We start from the raw sequence: 25,034 nt of genomic DNA on the forward strand, positions 1-25,034 counted from the left end.
TGTACTGCATTAATAGTTTAAAAATGAATTGTTATTGTTGGTTTTGTTCTAATTCAAATATGTGTGAAGTTGATGTGACATACAGCTTACAGATTTATGCTCTGATGCACCCAAATCCTTCCATATGGATAGAACAATCCACGGCACGAGGATTTCATAATCCCTGATGAGCTTGATGCTGCATGGCGCCTGCTGTGGATGGAAAACATTAAAATAAAAACCCTGCCTATTCTGCATGTTATAACACTCAGAGCTCGAAATAATGATTCTTCATTTTCCATTTCATTGGTCCTTAATCATGATAAGGAAGCCTTAAAGTGATTCAAACAAGCAGCAGGTGGTGTTTAGAGAGATTAGATATGTTTATGGATTTACGGTTGAAACCAGACTTTTACATACACTGAATTAAAAAAAATCCACACATTCTTTTCTCAGTGTTGAAAGTAAATCAGACCAAACTTCTTGCCAAACATTTTTTTAATGCAGAGGTTTTTACATTGCTACTTTGGTATCAGGGATAGGAGTCTTTTAAGCTGTATGCCTTGGGTCAACAGTTTAAATTTCAGACTCATTTTGCTTGCATGTGAATTAATTTAACTGGTTTAGGAATTCAAACATGATTAAATTCAACTTACATGAGTAACGAAAACAACAGATTCTATTAAACAAATGTAAATAACCTGGCAAAAGACAAGGTACACATGCAATGTGTGACGACATCATCAGTATATGAACTTGGTAAATGACATCACGACTTAATATGAACGATTAAGATTCATGTTGGAGATGAACAGTAAACATTAATTAAATAATTTTAAAGGATTTCTCATCCCATTGGTTACCTTCGTTTTTGATTCTTTGTGTTATTTATTCTACTTTTCTGAATTAAAAATCTTTAGGAATACAAAACCATCTTCTGTTTCTTGTTTTATTACTTAATGGAGATTTGTATTTGCAAAAGGATTTATCATCAAGGTAAGTTTTTATGAAACGGAGAAAAATCTAATTTTAGTGATATCAAAGTATCACTATCAGTGGCACAGTTGGCAAGGACCAGGACCTTCTTGCAGCAAGAAGGTCCTGGGTTCGATTCCCGGCCCGGGGTCTTTCTGCATGGAGTTTGCATGTTCTCCCTGTACATGGTGGGTTCTCTCCGGGTTCTCCAGTTTCCTCCCACAGTCCAAAAACATGACTGTCAGGTTAATATGTCTCTCTAAATTCTCCCTAGGTGTGAGTGTGTGTGTGAATGGTTGTGTGTCCTGTGTGTCTCTGTGTTGCCCTGCGACGGACAGGCGACCTGTCCAGGGTGAACCCGCCTCTCACCCGGAACGTAGTTGGGGATAGGAACCAGCAACCCTCCTGACCCCAGTAGGGACGAAGGGTGAACAGAAAATTGATATCAAGCTAAATTAAATTATATCATCCAATCATTTACATACAAACACTGCTTCTAGAGTTTTACTGTAAATTAACACTTAAATAGGCTTCAAATGTTAGGGGATAAAGTTCATGTAATTTATTTCTGACGTATGAGGAACAAAATCATAATATTCCTGTATGTCAATGGTGACTTATTATAAGACTTGATAATCCCTCATTATGTACAGAATAGATTAAAAATATCCTTATTCTCCCTCAGAGGGGAAATTCAAGTCTTACACAGAATTTAAAAAAGCTCTGAGCGTCCAGAAAAATGAAGTCTGACAGATTTCACACATCCTGGTTTTCAATAACAAGTCTTTTTGTAAGGGAACGTAAACGAGGATGCTCAGATGAGTTTGACTGAGAACCTGATGCACTGCTAATCATCTACCACCCGAGCACAGGAAGAGAAAATTAAAGGTTTCAAGGTACGACCCACTTCATCGTGCATGAGAGGAGAAAAACGAGATTAATCTGCACATGAATCTGCGGTTATAAAACGGCTTAAGAGTATTAAGTTTAACATACATGCACATTGATACAAGTGAGGCTGAATTCACTCTTAAAAGAACTGCTTTATTTCTGTTCACACTCCTTTAAATCAGCAATTAGTTTGAAAATCAGTTTTACACAAACAGGCAAACAAACCATGACAAGAACGCAGACGTGGAAGGAGCTCCAGCAGTTTCATTCACAGGTATAAAAGCTTTGTTTTTTTCTTTAAGAGGAACCTCGTTCTTTTAGTTTTCTTTTAAAATCAGAGTCTTTTAATAAAATACGTTCTGGGGAACAAAATTCAACTGAATGATAACTCTTAAAGCAGAGGATGAAATGACATTACACATCCAAATTTTGAAACAAGAAGGGTTTAACTTTCTGATTATGAAAACTCACCACACAACTAAACATTTTGCACAAAGCTGCCGCTGCTTAAACATGGAATGATTACATGTACATAAGGATTTACAGCATTGTTTAAAAACCTAATTTTCTTCTTCAGAAGTGAAAAAAAGAAAACAGTTTCTATCATATATTCCTGCTGGATTCAGGTTTTATTTCAGATCTGTTGTCACTGTTATTGTTTAAACCATTGCTTAATAAAAAAATCTGTTATAAGAGGAGGAATGGTTGGCAGAAAGAAACCTCCAGCACAGAGTAATAAACTTTTAATATTTATCTAATGGCTAAATGGGTACAGTGCTTTGCAAAAGTCTTGAGTCTCTCATACTTTCTTGAAATTTGCCTCAAATGATCCAATCTTGTAATGATCTTGATTTTTCTACTCTGGTCCCACTTTTACTTGCATTTATGTTATTTCAGGACAAATGATCAGAATAAGTTAGAAAACCCGACACAGTACTTGAGAAATGCATCATTATCCAGTTTGTAGTCAAATCTGTCAACAAGCCTCGTCTAGAAACGCTTAATGCTCTTTTAGGATGCCCTTTGACCCCATGCAGGAGGTGGGAGACAGAAGGACTTTGACTAAGCCAAAATCATTAACCTCTTAACTGGCGGTATCCCATCCATGGACAAATCTAGTTTGTTTGAATACTCTGTCTTTTTTGCCGCCAGTTAAGGGGTTAATGGACGACGTCTCCCACTCCGCATGACGCTGAGAAGCTCCTTCAGTGACAGACTGCTGCATCCGAGATCAACAAACTCAATAAGTTTTCTCATCCCTGCTGTTGTTTGCACTGATTGTTTTCACTTCTGCTAGATGTTTGTTATTTTTTATTCACACATATAATTTTTTTTAAATCATCCTATTTGACTGCATGTTTATGGTTCCTATTAACTCTACAGTATTTTCTCATGTTGTAAATTAACCCTTGCTGTACAGTATGTAATTGCTAGTTCTGCTTTTATATTTTTATTTTTGTGTAGTTCTGCATTATTCGACCTGCTTGTCACATTGCTGCTGGTACACCTGAATTTCCCCCCTTGAGGAACAATGTCAATAAAGGACATTTATATTCTTTTATTTTCTATTCTAAGGAGATGTTGAAGTGTAATTCTCTGTGTCATGGGGTATTTTGTTTTTCAAAAGAGGCTTAAAACAAAACACAAAATACTCAGAAAACAATTTCCTAGGTAACTTTAAAAAGACTGCAAAAATGTCTAAGTCCATTTCTGAGAAATATAAAGAAACTAAGAGGCCCAAGACTTCTGCACAATATCAAAAATGCCCCATCTTAAGTGAGCCAGAACAAATCCAATAAATTAATTTAAACTTTTTCAGAATTTAATGTTCTGAAATCTTCTCCACTGTGAACTGGGCAGCAGGTGGAGCAGCTACCATCAGTTAGACAAAAACTTTTAAACCTATAAACATTTAACCAGAAACTTTGCTTTGGGATCTCTGAAGTACAAATCCACAAGAGCACAGTCACACATTCACGCCGGACAACAATCACCCAGCGTCTCACGGTAGCATCTCCAGTTGAAAAGCCTGCAGCTTGTTGAGTCTTTGCTGCGTGAGCGTCTCTGTTTGGGGTGACTAACTCCTGAGGGACAGCAGCAGCAGAACGCTGCACACAGGCAGCAGCACTGAGATGCTGGCGGAGCCGTGTTTGTGTCCATGGCCCTTCAGAGTCTCCTTGTTCGTCTGGTCCGAGGTGGCAGAGCTGTCGGGTGCAGGCAGAGAGCTGGGGGGGAGAGTGGTTCGGCTGGCGCACATGTCATAAAGGTTTCCAGAAAACTGGGCCTTCCTGGACTCTTGTCTCAGAGACTCCCAGATAGCTGCTGCTTCTCCTGGGCAGCCGGCCAGGGCGGAGCTGGCACAGACATGGAAAGTATTCCAGGACCTTCGAGAGGAGAGGATAGGGAGAGTAAATCTGAATGAAAAACGAAAGCGCTTGGATCTCAGTAGAAAAGTATGTCGTACATGTTGCAGCCACGGATGTGAACGGACTCCATTAAGATAGACCAACATTTTATAAGTAAAATTCTTAAAGGGGCATTGTTGTGTGTTTTCCATTTCATAGCACAATCAAATAACTATAGGTGTGTTAAGAAAATGCTGTATTTATCAAATATGACTTTAAAAACGTTGGACCTCTGTCGCTTTAAAAATTCTTGATCTTTCTGAAACTCCGCCTTCAGGAAGTCATCACAACATTGCTCATCTATTAACCCTCCAACAACATTTTCACTCACACTGCACTGAAAAGTAGCTCAAATACTTAGCTCAGCAAATGTGCAGTTTCACCAGGTGTTTGCTAATTGCTGCTGGCTAGTCTGAAGGAGCTGAGTGGGGGAGCTGATGCTCTGTGAGGCAGAAACTTGGAAACTTGGAAACTTGGAAACGTTTTGCACAGCTGAATGGTTGCTACAGGAGATTAAAGGATTTCTCTAAGATGCTTGAGAGAATCAAAGCAAAACTCCAGGTGTGTTTTTGATAAAGGAATAACATTATAACATAATGTAAAGGTAAAAATGGCTAATTTTACATAATATTGCCCGTTTACATGTATTGGACATTTGCATCATGTTTCCTGTCTTGCATCAGATTCTGAATTGGATTCATATCTGGACTTAGGCTGGGTCTAACAAATGAATATGATTTGATCTAAACCAGGTATCCAAACTTTTGCTCAAAAGTAAAGCAGTATAAGCAAAGAAATATCAAACTGTAGCCTTTTTTTAATCTATTCAACAATAGACTAAGCATAAAATATTTTTAATTAAGCAAACAAATTAATCAGTTTTTTGTAGAACAAGATTATTGATCCAACACTTCAAATATTCTTCAATGTTTCCTTGATAAATTAAAGGCGTCCAGTTTGCTTTTATTCCAGGGTCAATTGAAGAAAAGTGGAAAAGTATTTAATCTATTTACAGAAATAAAGTCAGAATCTAGGTCAGTCTTCATTTGAAAAACCAAATGTACTTTAGACTATAGGTCAACGAGTAGATGAGGTCCTAGTTGCCATGACAACAGAAGAAGAGAAGATGGTTGTTTTGTGTTCCTTCTAATATTTTGTAAGTCGATGTTAATTTAAAAGTAACAGTTTTCTACTAATTTATCCTTGAATTGTGGTCAGAGGGCCGTGCATAATCACTCCATGGACCACAAAAGGCCCCTGAGCCCCACTTTGAACACCCTTCATTCTAAACCTTTCTATTGTTGCTCTGGCTGCCTGGTTTGGTTTGTTGTCAAGCTAGAAGCTAAAATCTCTGCTTCTGTGTCAAGTCTTTGGCAGTTTTCAGAGTAATTATGACACAATCTGAAAAATGCAAGTTTTTAAAGAATGGGTTTCTTCTTGTCACGTTTAAAAACGTTTGAGTTGTTCCCCATCATCTTTTACAAACCTTGGTATCACAATTTTGAAGAGACTTTTTTTTTTTCCCTCCAGGGGGTTCTTTTTGTGGGCTCTAGTGTCCCTTTTTTCACAGTAGGCTGACAGGAAAGGGGGAAGGACATGCGGCAAATGTCGTCGGGTCCGGGAATCGAGCCCACGACGGCCGCGTTGAGGACTGAGGGCCTCCAAACGTGGGGCGCTCTACCCTCTACGCCACCGGAGCACACCCCAAAAGACATTTTTTTAGATTTCTTCAGATTTTCTGAAATCTTTTGAAGCTTTATTTCTATTTTCGCAGTGTATTAGCTCGATTTTACAGTCAAACATAGCTGCTTTCTTATAATGTTTTATTTTGTTTGTTTTTGTCTTGTTAAGCCTCTTAACTTTGACGTATGACTCAATTGGGGCATAAAAAGGGGATGAACAAGTGTCGTGTCTACGCAGCAGACAGCTGAGCAAAAACACAATTCTACATCAGATATTTAGATTTAGGTGCTTTCTTACCAGCAGCCTGTCGTAAAAAAAAATTTAGTTTTATTTCTGTGCAGTTTTAAAAACTTTATTACACATATAAGTGGCAGAAAAACAAAAAGAAACATCCAGAGGCAATAGATGTTAATTGAAAAATTCATATTAAAGAATATTTCAAAGAATATGACAAAGCTTAACCCAACTTCAGGCACAAAAAAAGCATAAGATATTCTATTATTTATGCATATTAAACACAAAATCTGGACAAGTGCACTTTGACAATACAAACTTGTACATATATATATGTATGGGAGTACATTTCCTGTTTATTTTCAGTTGAGAATGTTATTTTTTTGCTGTTATCTTAATTAGGCTGAATGTGTTTCTATACAAATCATTGAATCTTCCCACTGAAAAACATTTTTTCTGGTAATTTATTCTCATCCACAACAACTCCAGTCGACACAAAAAGTGTAACTGTGTTAGTAATAAAGGGAAGTGACATCACACACACACCTGCAGATTGAGTCGATGTCCTGTGTGCTCTGGTCTTTCTGTGTTTCCACCAAACTGTCCCCGAGTGAGATGAGACACTGAGCAAAGCTCTTGTAGATGGTTCCACACGCAGCGGGGATGGCAGCTCCCAAACACACCGGAGCCAAACCTGGAGGGGGAAAAAAGCAGAGATATTTAATGATAAACATGAAGGAACATGGAAATGACAACATCTTTTGGTAACAAAAAAAATCCATCTGATGCGTAAATGGATCAACCGAATACAGAGATGTTGCGGTCCATTCATCTGGACAGATTACACTCCATCAAAGCCAAAATGTTTACAAGCTGTCTGAGTACATTGATCTGCTCATAGATTACACATTTCCCTAAGTCAGCACTTTAACTCAACTATCTAAATACAGCAGTGGAATAAAATACTTTGGGTTTAAGATCTCTTCCTGGTTTTGCTGATTTCCCAGCAGGATTTTGTGAGCTCTTCCAGGGTGAGGAGTGCAGCACTCAGCTTGGGGACGTTTCATCACTTCCTGCATCCAGAACATCATTTCTGTTTGTTGATTTATATCATTTAATGCATTGATTGCTCTCTGGGCGCTGATATCATCCGTGTGTCGAACTCTGGATCTCCCCTGAGATTCTGATCATTTCTGTCTTCATTACAGTCAGTTATGAATAAATGTTTAACCTTACAGAGGGACCTGCATCATTTTATTAAAGCAAAAACAACATAAAGGATGCCTGGATTTTAGACACAGACCCTTTTTATTTATTATCTATTTATTTTTTTCCCAAAATGTTTCACTCTCTTATAATTAATCAGTATAAAAGAAATTATTTTTCCACCTTTTCTAGTTTTTCAATAGTCAGTCTCAACAGACATTTTCTATTGTTGGACAAAAATTATATATTTGGTCAAATTAGCCGGTTTGACTTTGCTAACATTTCTATAAGGGTTTTATGTAGATTTTGATTCGCCAGGATAGATTTGAAGTAGGACTGGACTCACATTGGACTGGGGGGGCCATGGGAGGCAGTATGGATGAATGAACAAAAAAAACAGTTACACAAAAATATTTCACTGTAAAGATGGTTTGTAGTTTGTTTTGTTGCAACCTTAAGTGTGAAATAAACTTCAGTGGAGTTTGAAAACAAAATATGTGTATCGGTTTATGTCTGGTTGAACGATGTGTGTGCCCAGTTGTTGTTTTTTTTCTGTTTAGGGGGGATTCTATTGTAATCCATAGAGGGGCCCAGAAAATCTTTGGGAACCACTTTAGCTCTACAGCACTGTGCAGCAACAGGTGGGTGAGGGGCAGAACTGCAGGACTCCTTCATAGAAAAATACAGTTTTCTTTCTTAGACATTTCATCACAATAAAATGTAAGTATTTCAGCATCATGCCAGAAAAATACCTTTTCTTTTCTGCAGTGAGCCTCCCAGCTATTATTAAGATTCAAACAAAACATTGGCAACAAAATGCTTAAAACAGCTAAACCATTAAACCACTAAATCTGCTCGCTCTGGTTTTTATTCACTCTTCTTAAACTTTCAGCAGTATAGGTAACAAAATACTTTATTACTCCTAGACTCCTCTAATTATTGAAGTGCATAATTTTACCTGGGGATTTAATCTGGTGCCTACATTTGGGTCCAGAACTTTAAGATGGACTCAGATAGGCTTCACAATGAAAAATATTTTTGATTTATTTTATGACATCATTAAAATTACAGCTATTTTTATTACAGGTGGTTTGAGAGAAATTTGTAATTTCAGTTTCAGTCAACTAGTAAACTTGAAGTGTGCAGTACTGCCTGTTTTGATATTGATCAGATACCAAATAAATACAGAGCCAGCATAACCAATATCGATACTGATATCAATACTTTTTATTTGAGTTTGATGTGTCATCTATTTCAGGTGTTTTTTTTAATTATTATTATTTCGTTCAAATTTGGCACAAAATTTGGACAAAGTTATAGGTATCTGCAAAATACTTTAAAATCATATTAAGATTTTTTGTGTACATTTATTCCTAAATAAATAAATAAAGTTAAAAAAAATATTTAAATAAAGTCTGTTTGGAGGTAGATTTGAAAAACTACAATACAAAAGTAAAATATCAAGAGGGAATCTAAAGCTGAAGTATCAATCCTATTCTGGTACCTATTTGTTATCAATACTATTTTGGGTCGATCCAAACTAATATCGATTTACACATAAATAACTTTCTTTAGTTGTAAGTTTACCTTTACTTCTCTGCTTTTTGGTTGTAAATTTGGCAAACGTGAACCGATGTTCAACCAGATTTCCGGTCAGTTTTAGCTCTTCCTTTTATTTTTCCATGTATAATTCTTCTCCATACCATTTAACTGTCAGCAAAACGTTGATAAAATTCTCATTCAAATGTAACGTACTGTGTAAACTTTTATCTTCACACTATCTCGAGCTATCAAAAGGACTTTAACATGAACATCTCAGTAAGATAAAAGCATAAATTAGAAAAAAAATAATAAACTTTTCAAGCAATAAGAAAGGTAAACGAAACCAGCTTAAAGCAGAGTAACATCCTTACTGAGGCAGAGAGCGATGGGCAGCAGCACGGCCGCAGCTCCTGGACGGGACTTCATGGCTGGGTTCAGGAGCTGAGAACCGCCTCTGACCCAGAGTGAAGCCCCCACGAGCTGGAGGTCCAAAAACAGAGGAAAACGTTGGTGCTTTAAAATGTTCTGTCGTGGTCCATCCGTTGGGAAATTGGCAGATTGCAGAAAGAACGACAATGCTCAGAGGCACAACGGAGCTGGATTAACAGTGACAGAGACCAATGCATCATGCAGCGCAAAGAGGATGTTGTGGCAGTCAGTGTGTGTGTGTGGGGGGGGGGGGGGGGGTGCTGGTGTGTGGGGGGGGGTGCGTGTGTATACGGCGGGACCAATGACGGCATCCCAACACGGCTCAGTGGATTAAAGCATTCTCATTTCCGGTATTTCAGTATCTGGAGCATTTATTTGAAACACAAATGAATTATGTGGGGTTTAATGGTGATTGTGTTCTCAGCCACACATGGCTGCTGACATCCCCGCATGCTGCTTTTATTCTGAAACAAGGAGCTATTTGTGACAGTGATGGACTGAAACATTTCACACCAAAGTGTGAAACGGATTTGTGGTGTTTAGAGACTTTATTTGAGCAGATGGATGACGTCCCAGCGAGGATAAGTTCATCCAGCTCACCTGGGAATGTGACGCAGATGCAGGCTGGCCTTGGAGAATAGCATCCGCTCATGGGACAGTCCCTCCATGCACCTATATGGGTCACCAAGGAGCAGTGGTAAACGGTCCCAACTAGAGACTAAACTGTTTCAGAACTAACTAAAACTGCTTTCAGATGTTTTTTTGTGAATCATCTTCTTCTCTATATGCCCTCCAGATGACTCAGATTTATTGTATTAAACATAAGTTCGCATTTCAGATTTCTATCGACCGATTCAGAATACGATGCATTTGAAGCTCATCACCAAGTTGAGACAGAAAGAGATGCTTTAATAACTGGAAGCTAGGGTTGCAACTAACAATTATTTTAGTAAATGATTGTTTTATCAATTATTCTGACAATTAATCGGATTAAAAAAATACCACATTCTACAAGATTTTTTATTTAACCGCTAAAAGCTGCACCACTTAACATCTACAAAAAAATATTTTTTAAATATTTGTTGAAACTGTCACTACTATGTGACGGTATGATATAAGACAGGCAATCTCTGAAAAAATTCTGTATATTCTCCCAGTACTCCCATCGTTAACTAGAAACAGCCAATCAGAGCCAGAAGGAGGGTCTTAGCGCTGTCAATCACCCCTCCATTGCTGCTCTCTCCTTTGGTCTCTCAGCTGCCACAGCCTGTAATGAATGTTCAGTTGTTTCTCTGCCATCAGCACATTTGGCACATTTAGCAGGGAGTACATGAGGATGATTCACAGCTCTAAGAACCTCCTCCTGGCTCTGATTGATTGTTTTTGATCGGGAGCTCTGAGGCAATAGTAGCTCAGGGATGAAGTGGAGAAGAATGGTCTTTTCACTGATTATATGTCTCTTCATTGTGACAGTTTTAGCAAATATAAAAACACAGTTTAAGTAAAACTTACACACTATGCTGTTAATTAACTCCTACTCTTAATTCAATACATATTCAAAAATACTTTATTGCTCCCAGAAGGGAATTAAAACAATACATCTCAGTAGCTGATTCTGTAAGAAAGTGTCCCTCCACATATGTTGGTCCGGGTTTCTCCAAAATCTTTCCCCGGAGAGCCACCGGGATGAGCTCAGATGTCGCCTCCGTCAGCTGGACCTCAGCGGTCGGTAACAACAGCTGTGAGCTGATTTACCATCGGAGAGAAAACAGCTGCTTTATGACGCCAGTGGACACCAAATCGCTGTTTATCTCTGGGCCCAGGAGGCGGCACACCGGACCGACGTGGGACCGTCAGATTATAATAATTGCTATGCGGTCACATGACCTTTTAATATATGCAGTAGGCTATAGTTTCCATTGGTTTTTATCCTCTTCTATTTTGGATTGTAAAAATGATGACGAACTGAATTCCTTTAAATAAAAGCTAAAACCACATTTGTTTAGAGTTTACGTTAATTAATAATAACGGTTGATTCATTCTGTAATATGTTTTTAGGTTTTCGTCACTTTCCTTCATTTTGCCACATCAATGTGACGTTTCTTGCTTGCTCCTTGTTTTTGTTTTTGTTTGTTTGTTTGTTTGTTTTTCATTGTGGAGAGCACTTTGAATTGTCGCTGAAATGTGGTATAAATAAAAATGCTTCGAGCTCTTTACTCCATGTCTTACCTCCTTCGCTCTCTCCGCATTTCCTGTCTGATTATTGAGAATAAAGGCCACAAGTCCCACCATAGCCTATCTTAAAATCATCAATCATTTAACAAAACTGAGCTAAGGTATTTGTAAAGGTTGCAACTGCAATTATCATTTTGGTGAAAAATGCTCATACATAAAGGTATTTTGCTTCTGCCTAAGCAATGTAGTCATGGCAACATTAATGATTGGTGACTGATTGATTGAAAAGTATCGAGTAGATAACTGAGTCTGAGTCATTATCAGTCTAATGGCTGAGGGAAAAACCTATTCGGGAAGTTACATTAATAACTGAATAAATGAATTAAAGTTATATGTAGCAAGAAATGTCTGTAAAAGAAAAACACACAGGATGAAAAAGCACCACAAAATTTCACCAGACACTACGGGACACATAATCACCACCTGGTAGAGTCTTCATGAACAAATCCTTCAAACTCATTTCTCTACGTCACATCTGATCCTGACCTCAGTTTATAATCTGTCCAAAACTACGAACGTTAGAAGACAAAACTGTTTTTCAAATCTTGACACTTTTTCATTCCAACAAATTTTGAGTAAATGTTGTAATTATTTCTAATATTTGTTGCTTTACGTTCTCCTCATGTGTCAAACCCTATTTATTGTCACATTTGCATTCACTCCCACCACATCATCTCCCTGACTGAAAAGCTGCTGTCGGTCCAAACAGGAAGACATCAGTTGTAAACGACAGAAAATAAATATAGAGTTGTGTAAGTTTGATCGACAGCGCTGGATTAAGGAATTATGCAACACTGTTGGGGGTAAAAATAAATAAATCCAGATGAGATTAGAGATCTGGATCCTCGCTCCGTCTATCCATTCATCGTCTCTGCTGCTTTCTCTGTTTCATGCACATTGGCACGGCAGGTTTCATGCGTTTAAGTTTGCTTGGAGGAGCTGCACTAAGTATTTCAACACGCAAAAAAAGAGAGAGAGATACAATTAAACCTGCAATCACATACAGTCATGAATTGAATTAAGCCATAATGACGGGAGCTGAAGGGACGCTAAGCATTTATTCATCACATCGCCATCTAGAGGTTAAAAATCATGCTGCAACAGTTAGCTGTTGGCTAGTAATTTCTGCTCTTTAATAATTATCACTTTTACAAAATTGGGACACATCTTGAAGAAAAAAGTCTAGTAAATATTATATTTTTAGTACTTTAGTGAGTGATAAACCATAAATATAAAATCAATTGTGTGTTAAAAGGATTTTTCAGTGCTGGAATATTTGGTTTCCATACAATTTCTTTTTGGGATCCATTAAATTCTCTTTTTTACGTCTGAATTGTTTCACTGTCAGGCAGCATTTTGGGTTAAAACGATAAACAGTGTCGGATTCTTTGGTTTTCTAGCACACATCACACACATTTCTATCCATAGACTTTGTTTTAAAATTTTCACTTGCAATAGTAAAGGCTGATGTTTATTACGTATATGATTTGGTAAATGTATGCGATCCAGAATGTTTTAAAGAAGCCAAACATTATAATCTGATTCTTCTTACTTGATATTTATGATTTTTATTTGCGAAAAATATATTTTTTTAAGCCAGAAAATTTCATTTTATTAATGATTGCGCAAATGTTGATTATCAAGTTTTGTGTTCAAAAAGGATTATATTATAGAGTAAAAAAAATTTGAAACCTTTGTCAGTATGGCCAACAAAAGCCATAATTTATAGAAATTCCTGTTTTTTATATTTGTTTCACAGCTGCTTTTTGTACATTTTTAATCAACAAGTGGCATTACAAACTGTGAAATGCTACCTGTGCCTCTGGACATGATTTTGTTTGTATTTCTTCCAAAATGGTTAATTTCTTTAGAAAGCCATGAGGTTTGCAACCCAAATGTAAGAATCAATGTTAAATATCAGAACTTTTAAATCCAGAGAGCCATATTATATTAATTATAGCCATAAAACTATAACTAAGTTTTTCCCTTCAGCTTTTTGTCCCCATCTACACTCATTCACAAACTTCTGTGTGGTAAAGATGCATACATTATTCTTCTGACTTAACATTTATATAATTCGTGCTGATGTGTAAAACAGCTAACTAGTGTGCCATTGGTGTTTTTTTGACAAATTATTTGTTTATTTTCCAAGCATCTGTTGAAATGGTCTTGTACCTGAGGGACTGAATAATTTAAATCAAATATCTTCTTTTCTAAACAGCTTTGGGTCTTCATTGAATTTACACTCAAATCTCTTGGGAGTCTTTAATATGTACAAAACTTACCTTTTTATGTCTTTTCAAGTTTTTAAAAAGGTAAGCAGAGCATTTTTCTATTTACACCTGAAGAATACCCAGCAGTCGGAAAGGAGATGATGGAGTGGTGGTGGCAGCATCATGACTTGTAGGTGTTTTCCTGCAGGAGAAACTGGTGCACTTTCCAAAATAACTGCAATCATGAGAAAATAATGTGGAAAATTTGAAGCAACAAACAGAAGTTAGAGAATTGGTACAAATGGGTCATCACTTTAGGACTTTGTTCAATCTCTAGCACAAATCTTTGTGACTGATCTTTTATAATATATAGAAATATATTGTTCAGCGTTTTCACAAATCAACCCCCCAAAAAATTCTGCTTCAAAGTAGTTTTCAGGAACCAATGCGAAATTTTATTTTAATTTTTTTTAAAGCAAACGTCACCCTGCAGTCAGCTGTCATTGTCTGCATCTGAAGCACCGCAGAAGCTCATTACAGCCTCAGGTAGTGACAACAACTGGACAAAATATCAATATATATATATATTTTTTCACTACATCTTTCTTTTCATCAACTTATTCTATTGTCATTTTTGTACAGCCCTTTGGTGCAGTTTCAAACCTCTTTTTAAAGTGATAAAGATAAGATAAATTTGACATTGAGAAGTTTTTTTATGCAAGTCAGAATAAAACTTTCACAATGACATTGACTTCAAGCAGAGATTGAAGCACATCTATCAGACTGAGTTCAAAACTAAGAAATGTCTAAAATGTATTGTGCATAAAGCCCTAAAGACAGCACAATAAAAATGCGCTCAATCCAACATGATACAATGAGCTGGCATGACAAAACGAAAACAAAACTAGCTTGAGGCAGATTACATGTAGAAGCTGCAAACTGTAACTTCAGTAAATGTTTTCCTCCAGGGAAAAAAAAAAAAAAAGCACATTTAAACATGTTGAAACTTCCTTTATTAACATTTCCGATGTTGAGGGACGCTTGCTATTCTAAGGAGTTTCCTAAACCTACACTTCCCTTGCACAAATATTTTCAAAAGCAACAAAGGTAAATTAACTTAAAGTTCATTGAAAGGCATCTGTGATGAGGGCTGAGTTCATTTAAATGATGAAAATGCTTCTCAGTAGTGTTTTGTTCATCTTGGTGCCCTTCATGTTAAAGCACAAGCTGCTGCTTGGGTCAGCCTCCTACTATAAGGTGAAAGGCCTGGACACAAAGTCAAAACAGTCAGTAGAAAAACCCCTGTGCGACTAGAAAGTTCAGAGTTCAACTTCTGCTCCTTTCGCTTAGAAATATGCTTGACTTGGGAATATTGGGGGCGTAAAATGTGTTCAGTTCCTATGCGACTAGCAGTAAGATGAATTAATCTGCTACCTAAAAACAGGCAATCTGTTTTAGTTTAATACAAAACTGGGCAGGATTATTCCTCACACTCCTCCTGATGGATCTGGGTCCATGTAAAGGGTCGGTTCGGGTAACTTCAGTCGCCTCCTCGTCAATTTTTCTTCCGGGAGTTCCCAGCCATCGGGCTGCTGCTCAGCAGCCGGTCTCGCTCCCGCACCTCCTCCAGCAACCTGGCCTCAGCCACTCGCAGCTGGCGGATGGTCGCCTTCATCTCCTTCATCTTCACCTCCATCAGCGCGATGATGTCCCGCTGCTCGTTCAGCTTCCGCAGCAGCTCTGCAGACGTGGTGCCGGTGGTCAGGGAGTAGGAGTGGTCCAGCGGGCTGCTGGTCACACTCAGGTACTGGACGGACCGCTGCTGGTGGTTGCCCACGGAGTCCCCGGTTAAGTCTTCAACTTTAAGCTCCACCATACTCTGCGGGGCGCAGTTACAGGGTACCACTGCCTGCGCGGGAAGACGCGCCGTGCCCAAGTACTCCCCGTTGTTGCCTATCTGAACCACGGTGATGCTATCGTCGCCGGCCTCTCCTCCGGTGGTGCCCTCGACGACGCCCGTCGTGTTCCCCAGCACGCTGGTAGCGACGATCCCGGGGGCAGGGGCCGAGCTGGACAACTTCTTCCCTCTGCCCCGCCGACTCCTGCGCTCATTGACGCCCCGCAGGGGGAAGAGAGACGGCACCCGGACGATGTACGTCTTCCTTCCGCCGGCGAAGTGCACGCTGCAGACGCGGTGGCCGGTGGTGGGCTGGAAGGTGCTGAAGCAGCCGCTGACCCCGGCCCGGGAGATGTTCCGCAGCCACTGCTCCCTCAGAGAGGGGTCCTTGGGGAACGTGTAAAAGCGCAGGTCCTTGTCCCGGTGCGAGTTGTTGTAGCAGCCGGGGACACAGCAAGTGAACCCGGGCATGTTCTCTCAAAAGGTTAAGAAGCACAATCTCTGTTTTTGGTTATTTTGTAGCTATTTCTTTTTTGTATGCGTTGTTATTAAGCTTGGCGGCCTACAAACGGAACTACACGTCCCACAAAGCTAACAACTTCCTGTTTATTTTGGCCCAAAGTAAGCTGCTCTTCGGTACAAATCCACCAAAAGCTGTTCAAATTCAAAGCTTGTGGATCTCGTACTCACGCTAAATTTAACGCAGACGAACTATTCAGAGGTCTTTTTTTGCTCTTCGGAGTGTTATCTAGCCAGCCGTTGCTCACTGAGAACTAAAAGTCCCAGGATCCTTTGCGCGTCCTTTTTGACAGTGCCACTTATGCAGCGCCCCCTGTGGTCAAAAATAAATTCAGTCGCATCCACCTTAGATCTTTTTGTTTCTATTATTATTATTATTATAAGTAATAGCTGCATAACTGTTTATGTCTATGGTGAAATTAGTGTCATTAAGAAAATACAATGCTGAAAACCTGTCCAAATATTGTTCAAATGGATGAAGGTAAAAAAAAAAAAAGTTATCTATTTCAATATCACTCTCCACAGGGAAAGACTTTGAAATCTATGTCAAATCTTTTCTGTAAAATTGTTTTTTGCTTGAATAAATTTTGTTTCAAAACTTAAAGAAAACTTATTATTTTAGAGAATAAATATTTTCTTAAGTATATGCCTAACATGAACGATTTATTTTTAATAGAAATAGGAAACATTAAAATGCTGGCATTTGAATATTCTTTATAAATTTGTAAGCTATTTATCAACAAAATTATATTCAATAATGACAAAAGAGCTGGCTATTCATTGTGAGCTTTATATGAGCAGGAAATTTAATAAAAGGAAAAAGTAAGCTGCAGACAACCTCAGCTCTGAGGGTTGGTATTTTAAGCACTCCTGAACCGGTAAACCATTTAAAATCAACTTACTTAATCAGTACAGCCATCAGTACATTTTAGAGCACTTTGTGCTGATTTCATTTTTTAGCAGAAAATGCTCCAACAAAGTCTTGACATATAACATGACATATTTTCACAATAGGTAAAGGAACTATTACTGATAATAACTTCAAAGAATCACACCTCTGCAGTTCCACATCCTGATGGCCTCCAAACTACATTGAGGCAGTAACTCAAAAATGAGAAGTCCTGATCAAGTACTGGTGCATATACATACCATACATCTCCAAGTTGTATTTATATTAAATGTTGCTTTATTTTTCTTCTTAATCGTGTAATCTGTTACATTTTCGTTGATATTTTTCACAAGTTCTCTAAATTGACACTGCCCAAATGATGTTTATATTGTTAAAATTTTTAATGTTTAAAAAAATCTTTGTCTCTCTTTTTAATTCGACTATATGTAGGATCTTGGTTTCTATTTGATGTAAAGATTGATAAACGAAAACCATATCTGAACGTTCCCGTAAAAATTGAATCGGTTGATTGAGCAGGTTCGGTCGCAAACTGCATTTAGTTCAGTGGGACTCTTTGCCACTTTTTACAGAACGACATTTGCAAAATTTCGTAAGATAAAGAGCTGTGTTCCTTTAATCACACAAAATATGCTTTCAAAGCGTTTTCATCTGGTGTGAATCTCGTATTTAAATCCGTATTCAGTGTTTTTCCACAATAAAATTTCCGTCGACAGTATTTCCGGTTCCGCCCAACCGTTGCTACTGAAGTTACCATCATTAGCAAATGGGCAGCGCCCGGGTTCAACCTATCGCTGCTGCGGACGATGACCCACCGGTAGGTACTCTGTGACATCAGTTCGCGTTCTTGTGCCATATTAAGTGTATGACTTTCGAGAACCAGCGTTAATTTTAAATTATGCTGTTATGTATGTAGAGTCGCGAGTTTATCGCGAGTTTTGTGAGTTCTCTCTGCATCTGTTTGTGCGGCTAGCTGGATGCGCTAGCTGGTTATCAATTGTCTCTGTGTGGTTAGCTCTTCGCCTTTATGAAATACTCCTTATAATGGTGATACTTGTATGCCGCATCTGTTTTAATATTATGTGTGCGCGCCAGTAATTTCTGGTTTTGATAAATAAATGGTTTATCATCAGTCCACCTGACTGGACGCAGCTTCAGTAGATTCTCATGGTGACAGTAAGTGAAAAAGCCTTGACCTGCTGATAAGCAGTGTGATAAGTGACGGTTTCCATTGTTCCTGGTTCATGAGTGGGGAGAGTTTACTTCTGGTTTCACTGGTAATACAGGTGCTCATTCACACATTCTTTGTTTGTGATCACACCATGATCACACCTGGGATCATGGTGTGAGGTCATCTGTTTGCACACATGCAGTAAATAGCCACTCATACTCTACTAGCATAAACCTGCAGCACACTGTATGAGTAAAGGCTCCTTTCTCAACTGAAGGAGCATTAAAATAACTTTTAAATGATTCCAATTATCTGTGTTTTTATACTTAAGATTAGACTTGTCCAAAAACTAATAAATCTGTTAGTTGCATAATAAATTAAAACAAGCTCAATAATTTCCATTTGCATAATTTATTGTTTTTTTCCTTCTCTGTCTTTCTACCAAAAACTGGATGAGAAAAGTCTTCAGTCTGGTACTTTATTCTCAACTAATCTCCCTTTTTTGATGGACAGTTTTGTTTACACATACTTCTTAATTAATTTCATTTGTTGTTGTTTTTTTATTTATTTATTTTAGATATTTAAAATTTCTCCCAGTTCCAGTGTTAAATGTACATTAAAATTAAAAGTTTGATTATTTTGCTATTACCATTTTATTACTTGAAAATGGTCTCAAACCAACAGTAACTTTTGGGACAACATATCGTCCAGCAAAAGTTGTTATTGTGACAGGCCTCCTTGTGATACTATATATACTTGATGGGTGTAGAGGATGTTGAAGAACGTGTCAGGATATTTTAAGGGCTTTCTGATAGGAGACCCTAAGCAAGGCTGCTGTTTAGTTACAGAAATGTTTATCGTTGATCCTTAAAGATCTATTTATTCATTTTCACAGGTAACTTCCTCTAACTTTACCAAAAAAAAGCAGATCTACTGCTGAGAAACTGGAATGGATGGCTGTGGTCCACGTGTAGAGTAACGCCAAGCGGCAGGGCCATGTTGCCAGGAGTTGGTGTTTTTGGCACCGGGAGCACAGCCCGAGTGCTGGTCCCGCTGCTGCAAGCCGAGGGCTTTGAAGTCCATGCGCTTTGGGGACGAAGCGAAGAGGAAGCTTGCTGCTTGGCAAAGGAACTCGACATCCCGTTTCACACCAGCCGATCCGACGACGTCCTCCTGCACCAAGACGTCGATCTGGTGTGCATCTATATTCCCCCCTCAATGACAAGACAAATTGCAGTCAAAGCACTGGGTAAGCGTTTTAAAATACTTTCACTAATATTTAGATTTTAATTTTGACTAAATTAACTTTGTTTTGTGCTGAAAGTATAATATTAAGGTGTTTCCATTGACTGTGATCTCACTGGGTGTGGCAGACGAGACTTCCCTCAGAAATAATTGCACTAACCGTAACATTTCCTCCCCTGGAGGAACTGATCTGATATTTTTATTTTTTTTAACTCTTCGAAGTAATCCTAACATTACTGTACCGGAGGGGCGTCGGTGTAAAGCATCTGTTGGAATTCTTCAGGGTTGAGCTCAGTTTCCTGTTTTGGTTGCAACTTCCTGAATGTTTCCCTGCTGAAGGACTTGCAGGGAAGACAAGTAGACAAGTCCTTCAGCAGGGAAGCCTTCAAGAGGGGATCTAACACGCTGCTTATCGAAGATTTCTGCATGCAGAACACACCCGGTGTGTGACATGTGAACAGACAGGCTGGACCAGCTGAAGCAGTCAGTCCTTCGGTCTGTTAAAATACCTCTACCTTGTTCAATTTACAGTTACTGTAGACTTTGTTACTCCCAGCAGTGGTCACAATGGGTTGAAGATGTTTGCAAAACATGGTTCAGATAGGCAAAGTGTTGCATTTATTTTGCGTTTTCAGGCCAGGTGATAAATTGATTTTATCTCTTAGTTGAGTTTTTGTTTATTGAAGATTTAATTTTTAGAAAATTAGGATTTAAAAAAAAAATATATATATTATTTATCATTGCACAACCAAAGCCACCATTTTATTTGACAAATGTGCTTTAGAGCTTCTGTTTATTTGGACTTTGAATTCAGGCCAACTCAATATATGGGCCAGGCTAAGACTTGTTTTTAAAAATTACAAGGATAAAGTCATAATATTACAAGAATACAGACGTATGACACTAAAGTCGAAATAATATGAAATATACCCATATTACCAGAAAAACGTCATAATATTAGGAGAATGAAGTAGTAATTTTATGAGGATTCTGTCCAAGTAAATAAAAAATGAAAATGAGAAATGTTGAGCATCTTTTGAAGTTATAATTTGATATTGGTTTTACAAATGACAAAACTCTAAATCTTTAAACACATCAGCATCAAATTATTACCAGTAGCAGGACTTTGAAATGATTGTGGAAACAACTCAGTCTATTTTGAGGGAAGAACCACACAGATTGAGCTGGTTTGATTAGATCTCTAGAAACATTTTTTTCATTAAAACAACATGATTGGAAAATGTATTCAAGAATCCCAAAAAATTTAATGTTGAAATTAAACAAAAAAACATTTTTGCAGCCTTGCCCCTAATACTGTGTTGTAACAGCTCACAGAAGGGATGATGAAAATCAGTTTAGGAAAATATTTTCTGTCATTTGTAATTTTGTTTTTTAGAAAAAGTGAGAAAAGTAATAGATTAAAATTGGATCTGATGTGAAAATAATCAGTTTTTGTGCAGTGTGAGTTCAATAGTTGAGCTTTAGCTGAGTTTTTCCGTCTGTTCCCGCTGTCTTACAGGTATTGGTAAGAATGTCGTGTGTGAGAAAGCTGCAACCGCTGTTGACTCTTTCAAGATGGTGACTGCAGCCAGATACTACCCTCAGCTGCTGAGCATGATGGGTAACACCCTGCGCTTCCTGCCGGCCTTTGCGGCGATGCGACGGCTGCTGCTGGAGGGCTACGTCGGGGACATGCAGGTGTGTGACGTGCGGGTCTACGGCCCGAGCCTCCTGGACCAGTCGTACGGCTGGACCTGCGAGGAGCTGATGGGCGGCGGCGGGTTGCACATCGTGGGCTCGGCCATCATCGACCTGCTGAGTTACCTCACGGGAACCAGAGCTCACCGCGTGCACGGCTTACTGCGGACCTTTGTGCAACAGAACAACCTGATCCGAGGCATCCGCCGCGTCACCAGCGACGACTTTTGTTTCTTCCAAATGTTGATGGGTGGGACCGGATCCTCGGGCGTGTGCTGCACCGTGACCTTGAACTTCAACCTGCCGGGGTCGTTCGTGCACGAGGTTATGATTGTCGGATCTGCTGGCAGGCTGGTCGCCAGGGGAACCGAGCTGTACGGCCAACGCAACGGGAGCGATCGCGAAGAGCTGCTGCTGGCTGACGGCGGTGGCGTCGGACCGGAGGCGAAAGAAATGCCCCGCCCTCACCTGCAGGGGCTGAGCTCCATGGTGAAGGCGCTGAGACAGTCCTTCCAGGCTCACGAGGAGCGGCGATCATGGTCACCAGGTCCGGTTGCCTCGGCGCCAACCTTCGAAGACGGCCTGTACGTGCAGACGGTGGTAGAGGCGGTGAAACAGTCCAGCAGCAGTGGGGAGTGGGTCTGCGTGGAGATCATGAGTCAGGAGCCGGACCCCAACCACAACCTGTGCGAGGCGCTGCAGAGAAACAAAAACTGAACCGAAACATTCACTGAGTGCAAAAACTACCTGCGTGACAGAACGGGACTCTGAACGTCTCTTTGTGATGCAGCTGCTTTGGCCGTTTACATCACACATTCTCACACACACACACACAACTGCTTTCTTCCACTTGTTCACTTCCTCTCAGGTTTTGCAGATTAATATTTAGCCGACACAGACACAGCTGCATTGTGCGCCTGGAGGAAGGAGAGCACTCCATTAGTACTCCATTAGTAAACCACAGCCTTATTATTTGGGTTCGGACCAGTAGAAATACAGACAGCCTTGTGACACACATGTGCCAATAATCCCGTAGATGCTGTATTCATCTGGCTCATTTTGAAGTTGAGAAGTAGGGAATGTATTTTTGTCGGTTTGTAAACGCGTTTGTGTCAGTAAGGCACAACAACTGCATTTAATACTTGGTTTTTGCACGTGACAGAATAATCTATGTGCTTAATTTGTGCAACAAAGTCTGTAGCAAAATATTTTCCCTCAAGTTTTGCATTTACATTAAGACAAGTTGAACCGTTTTGTACTTAAAATCAAAATTATTGTTTGACTAAGTATTGGTTATATCACTACTAATTCATCCGAGTTTACTTTAGGTTTAAATATGAAGCAAGAGAATAATTTGACTAACAAGGTGCTTTTCATAATTTACCTCTGATAGTTAAATAAGATCAGAACAGAAATAATAATGCTGTGGGGCGTTTACATTTAGTTTTGTTTTATTTTAGCTCTAATTTTGGTTAAAGTGACTAATGTAGCAACAAATACTGATAAAATTGCAAATAACTTCACAATTTTGAACATTTTAAATGTAACAAAGCTATAAACATAATAATTCACTAACATTTTAAGGAAGTATTTGAACAAATAACCTTTCGCCAATACTGTGAAAAGAAATATTCCTCCAAATATTAAATCAAAAATTCAAATATATAAGAAAATGAAATGGAGATTATATAAGAAAGTTTTAAAATTATCTCTCATTACATAGAAAGCGCAGCCCAACGCCTTTCCTTAATCAATACTTAAATATAAAAGTCTAAAAATACTTGATGAGCAGAACACCAAAGTTTCAAATAATCTGATATATAGTTTTGTTATTAAATTACATCAGCTGCAAATATTATTATATTTCAGTGCAATAATCCATTATGTTATTGGCAAAATGTTTGTTATTGACAAAAACTTTAGGATACTATTGACTTATTGTTGTTGGCTTTCTTACATTAAAAATGGTCAAAATTATTCACATTATTGATTGCTACAAGTAACCTAACCAGATAAAGAAATAATAGTAGGTTGTTTTTCTTTCTGTTACAACACGCTGTGGTAAATATACCAGGGACTGAGTGAAATAAGCTACATAGAGAACATAAATATCTCGTTTGAAGCAACGGCCCCCTGAAAGCGACCGGGTAAGTTTGAATGTTTGTTTTTGAGCGGCTCGCTGTAAATAAGCCAGAGGTTTGGTTTCACGTGCTGCATTTCCATTATTTTAAAAGAAATGTCCTACATTTAGATGAAAATTATAGTTATTGTTGTAAGACGGATGAAATGTTTTTTTTTAATCGTTTGGATTTTCTTAAATAAGTCTTGATGACATCGTGAAAAATCTGCCTGCAATCTTTTTATCTATCAAAACTGAAGCCATAACATTTACCTGTTAGGTTTACCTGGAGATTTAAACATTTTTTAAAGATACAAACTTAAGTTTACACTTTTTTTTTTTTTTTTTACAAAAAAAAATAAAGTTTACGATTCTAAATTAAAACGTAGTCCGGTGCGAGTGGGTCCAATCCGCCACATAGCAGCTGCCTTTTTATTACAGTCAAATCTCCAGTTAAATGGGAATCAGGGGAAGTTAAAGAATATTTTATGTTATTTAATCTGTCCAATTTTTTTTATTGGCTAATGTAGATTTTAATATATTTGTTACATCTCATTTGTCAGCAGGGCTGTAGTTTACATTAATTTCTGTAGAAAATGTTTCTGCTGAATTATCACTGCTAAAATGCATTCCAGCTCATTTTTTTTATCACCTTATCAGCAACTTTTTTTGTCTTCACACTGATAAAATGCCACCTGTCTACTAAACGATTTAGTGTTGCACAAGCCAGCTTGCTGCAAATGTGACTTCAACATTTCTAATAAACTTTTGTATTTATTTATTATTCCCTGTAGAAAGTTTGACATGTTTGTCCATTGTCTTTCAGCCTGTGAATTTCTGTTTTGATGCTGTAATATTTATATATCTTTTTTTTTCTTATTTTTTTTTTTATTTTTAGATTTAGTCTTGTTTTAACTAATATGACATTTTGGGCACTAATTTGCTGCTTCAGAGTTGATAAACTGTACTGTTAATCTGTATGACAGATATTTTTCTTTTAATAAATATAATTGTATTAATTTAAAGGCCATTTTCCGACCTGAGTGTGTCATTTCTCTTGTTTATAACAACACAAATTAAAACAGGTTGTAGTATCTTGAGAGTTTTAGCTTGGTGATAAATAAATCATCCATTCAATGTATTTTCTTTCCTGTTTTTGGTTTGTTCGATAGGAATGTTTCTCATTCTGCCTTTTTCTATCAGGACTTCATAAAATGACGTGTCAACTTATAATAGTTTTTGTATAGAAAAAAATATTTCTGGAATGTAATATAAAAGAAAATGTAAAGTATAGTAATTTCTGTCATAAAGCTTTTTTGACAAAATGGACAACTGGCAAGTTTGAACCTTTTTTTCAGCTTTTTTAAAATTATTTTTTATGTTGCCTGCTTCAATATTAAGATACTTCAGTCCTCCCGATATGGAATTCATGTGTAGCCTTCCATTACAAACATTCACCAGTAAAAATTTATACATAAAATCATCAAAAATAGCTTAAAAACTGAAACTGCATGTTTCCTAAAAAGACATTTCCATAGCATTGTGTAAAAGCTGCTCGTAAATCATCATACGTCATTATTTTTTTGTTTTACCTTTATCTCATAAATCACTTAGACAATATATTCATTTTCAAGACTTTAGCCCTGTCAACTCAATTATTTAAAATTGTAGTACACAAAACGCTAA

The 25,034-nt window shown here is 38.0% G+C and overlaps 3 protein-coding genes across 4 annotated transcripts; 1 reads left to right on the forward strand and 2 right to left on the reverse strand.

Moving 5' to 3' along the window:
• Positions 1-3,805: 3,805 nt before the first annotated feature.
• nrn1lb (neuritin 1-like b) lies at positions 3,806-10,017 on the reverse strand. The gene is made up of 4 exons (XM_044137998.1): positions 9,945-10,017; positions 9,287-9,395; positions 6,714-6,861; positions 3,806-4,229 (listed from the first exon to the last, which is right to left on the reverse strand). The coding sequence occupies exons 2-4, from the start codon at positions 9,339-9,341 to the stop codon at positions 3,923-3,925; spliced, it is 510 nt and encodes a 169-aa protein (XP_043993933.1). The 5' UTR covers positions 9,342-9,395; positions 9,945-10,017; the 3' UTR covers positions 3,806-3,922.
• A 4,765-nt stretch (positions 10,018-14,782) lies between these two features.
• thap11 (THAP domain containing 11) lies at positions 14,783-16,665 on the reverse strand. The gene has a single exon (XM_044138009.1). The coding sequence runs from the start codon at positions 16,158-16,160 to the stop codon at positions 15,348-15,350; it is 813 nt and encodes a 270-aa protein (XP_043993944.1). The 5' UTR covers positions 16,161-16,665; the 3' UTR covers positions 14,783-15,347.
• A 977-nt stretch (positions 16,666-17,642) lies between these two features.
• Positions 17,643-24,673, forward strand: gfod2 (glucose-fructose oxidoreductase domain containing 2). 2 transcript variants are annotated; one of them, XM_044138061.1, is made up of 3 exons: positions 17,643-17,932; positions 19,182-19,535; positions 21,051-24,673. In XM_044138061.1, the coding sequence occupies exons 2-3, from the start codon at positions 19,283-19,285 to the stop codon at positions 21,944-21,946; spliced, it is 1,149 nt and encodes a 382-aa protein (XP_043993996.1). In that variant the 5' UTR covers positions 17,643-17,932; positions 19,182-19,282; the 3' UTR covers positions 21,947-24,673. The 2 variants fall into 2 exon arrangements, with proteins under 2 accessions (XP_043993996.1, XP_043994004.1); XM_044138069.1 differs by lacking the exon at positions 17,643-17,932 and adding an exon at positions 18,049-18,291.
• The last annotated feature ends 361 nt before the right edge of the window (positions 24,674-25,034 follow it).

The sequence above is a fragment of the Gambusia affinis genome, linkage group LG02 (genome assembly GCF_019740435.1).
Source record: "Gambusia affinis linkage group LG02, SWU_Gaff_1.0, whole genome shotgun sequence".
NCBI lineage: Eukaryota > Metazoa > Chordata > Actinopteri > Cyprinodontiformes > Poeciliidae > Gambusia > Gambusia affinis.

Coding starts and splice junctions, on each gene's coding strand:
- nrn1lb (XM_044137998.1), bottom strand. CDS start 9,341: ATGAAGTCCCGTCCAGGAGCTGCGGCCGTGCTGCTGCCCATCGCTCTC. Junction 6,862..9,286: donor GCCCATCGCTCTCTGCCTCA/GTAAGGATGTTA, acceptor TTCCCCCTCCAG/GTTTGGCTCCGGTGTGTTTG. Junction 4,230..6,713: donor GACATCGACTCAATCTGCAG/GTGTGTGTGTGA, acceptor CTCCTCTCGAAG/GTCCTGGAATACTTTCCATG.
- thap11 (XM_044138009.1), bottom strand. CDS start 16,160: ATGCCCGGGTTCACTTGCTGTGTCCCCGGCTGCTACAACAACTCGCAC.
- gfod2 (XM_044138061.1), top strand. CDS start 19,283: ATGTTGCCAGGAGTTGGTGTTTTTGGCACCGGGAGCACAGCCCGAGTG. Junction 19,536..21,050: donor AATTGCAGTCAAAGCACTGG/GTAAGCGTTTTA, acceptor GCTGTCTTACAG/GTATTGGTAAGAATGTCGTG.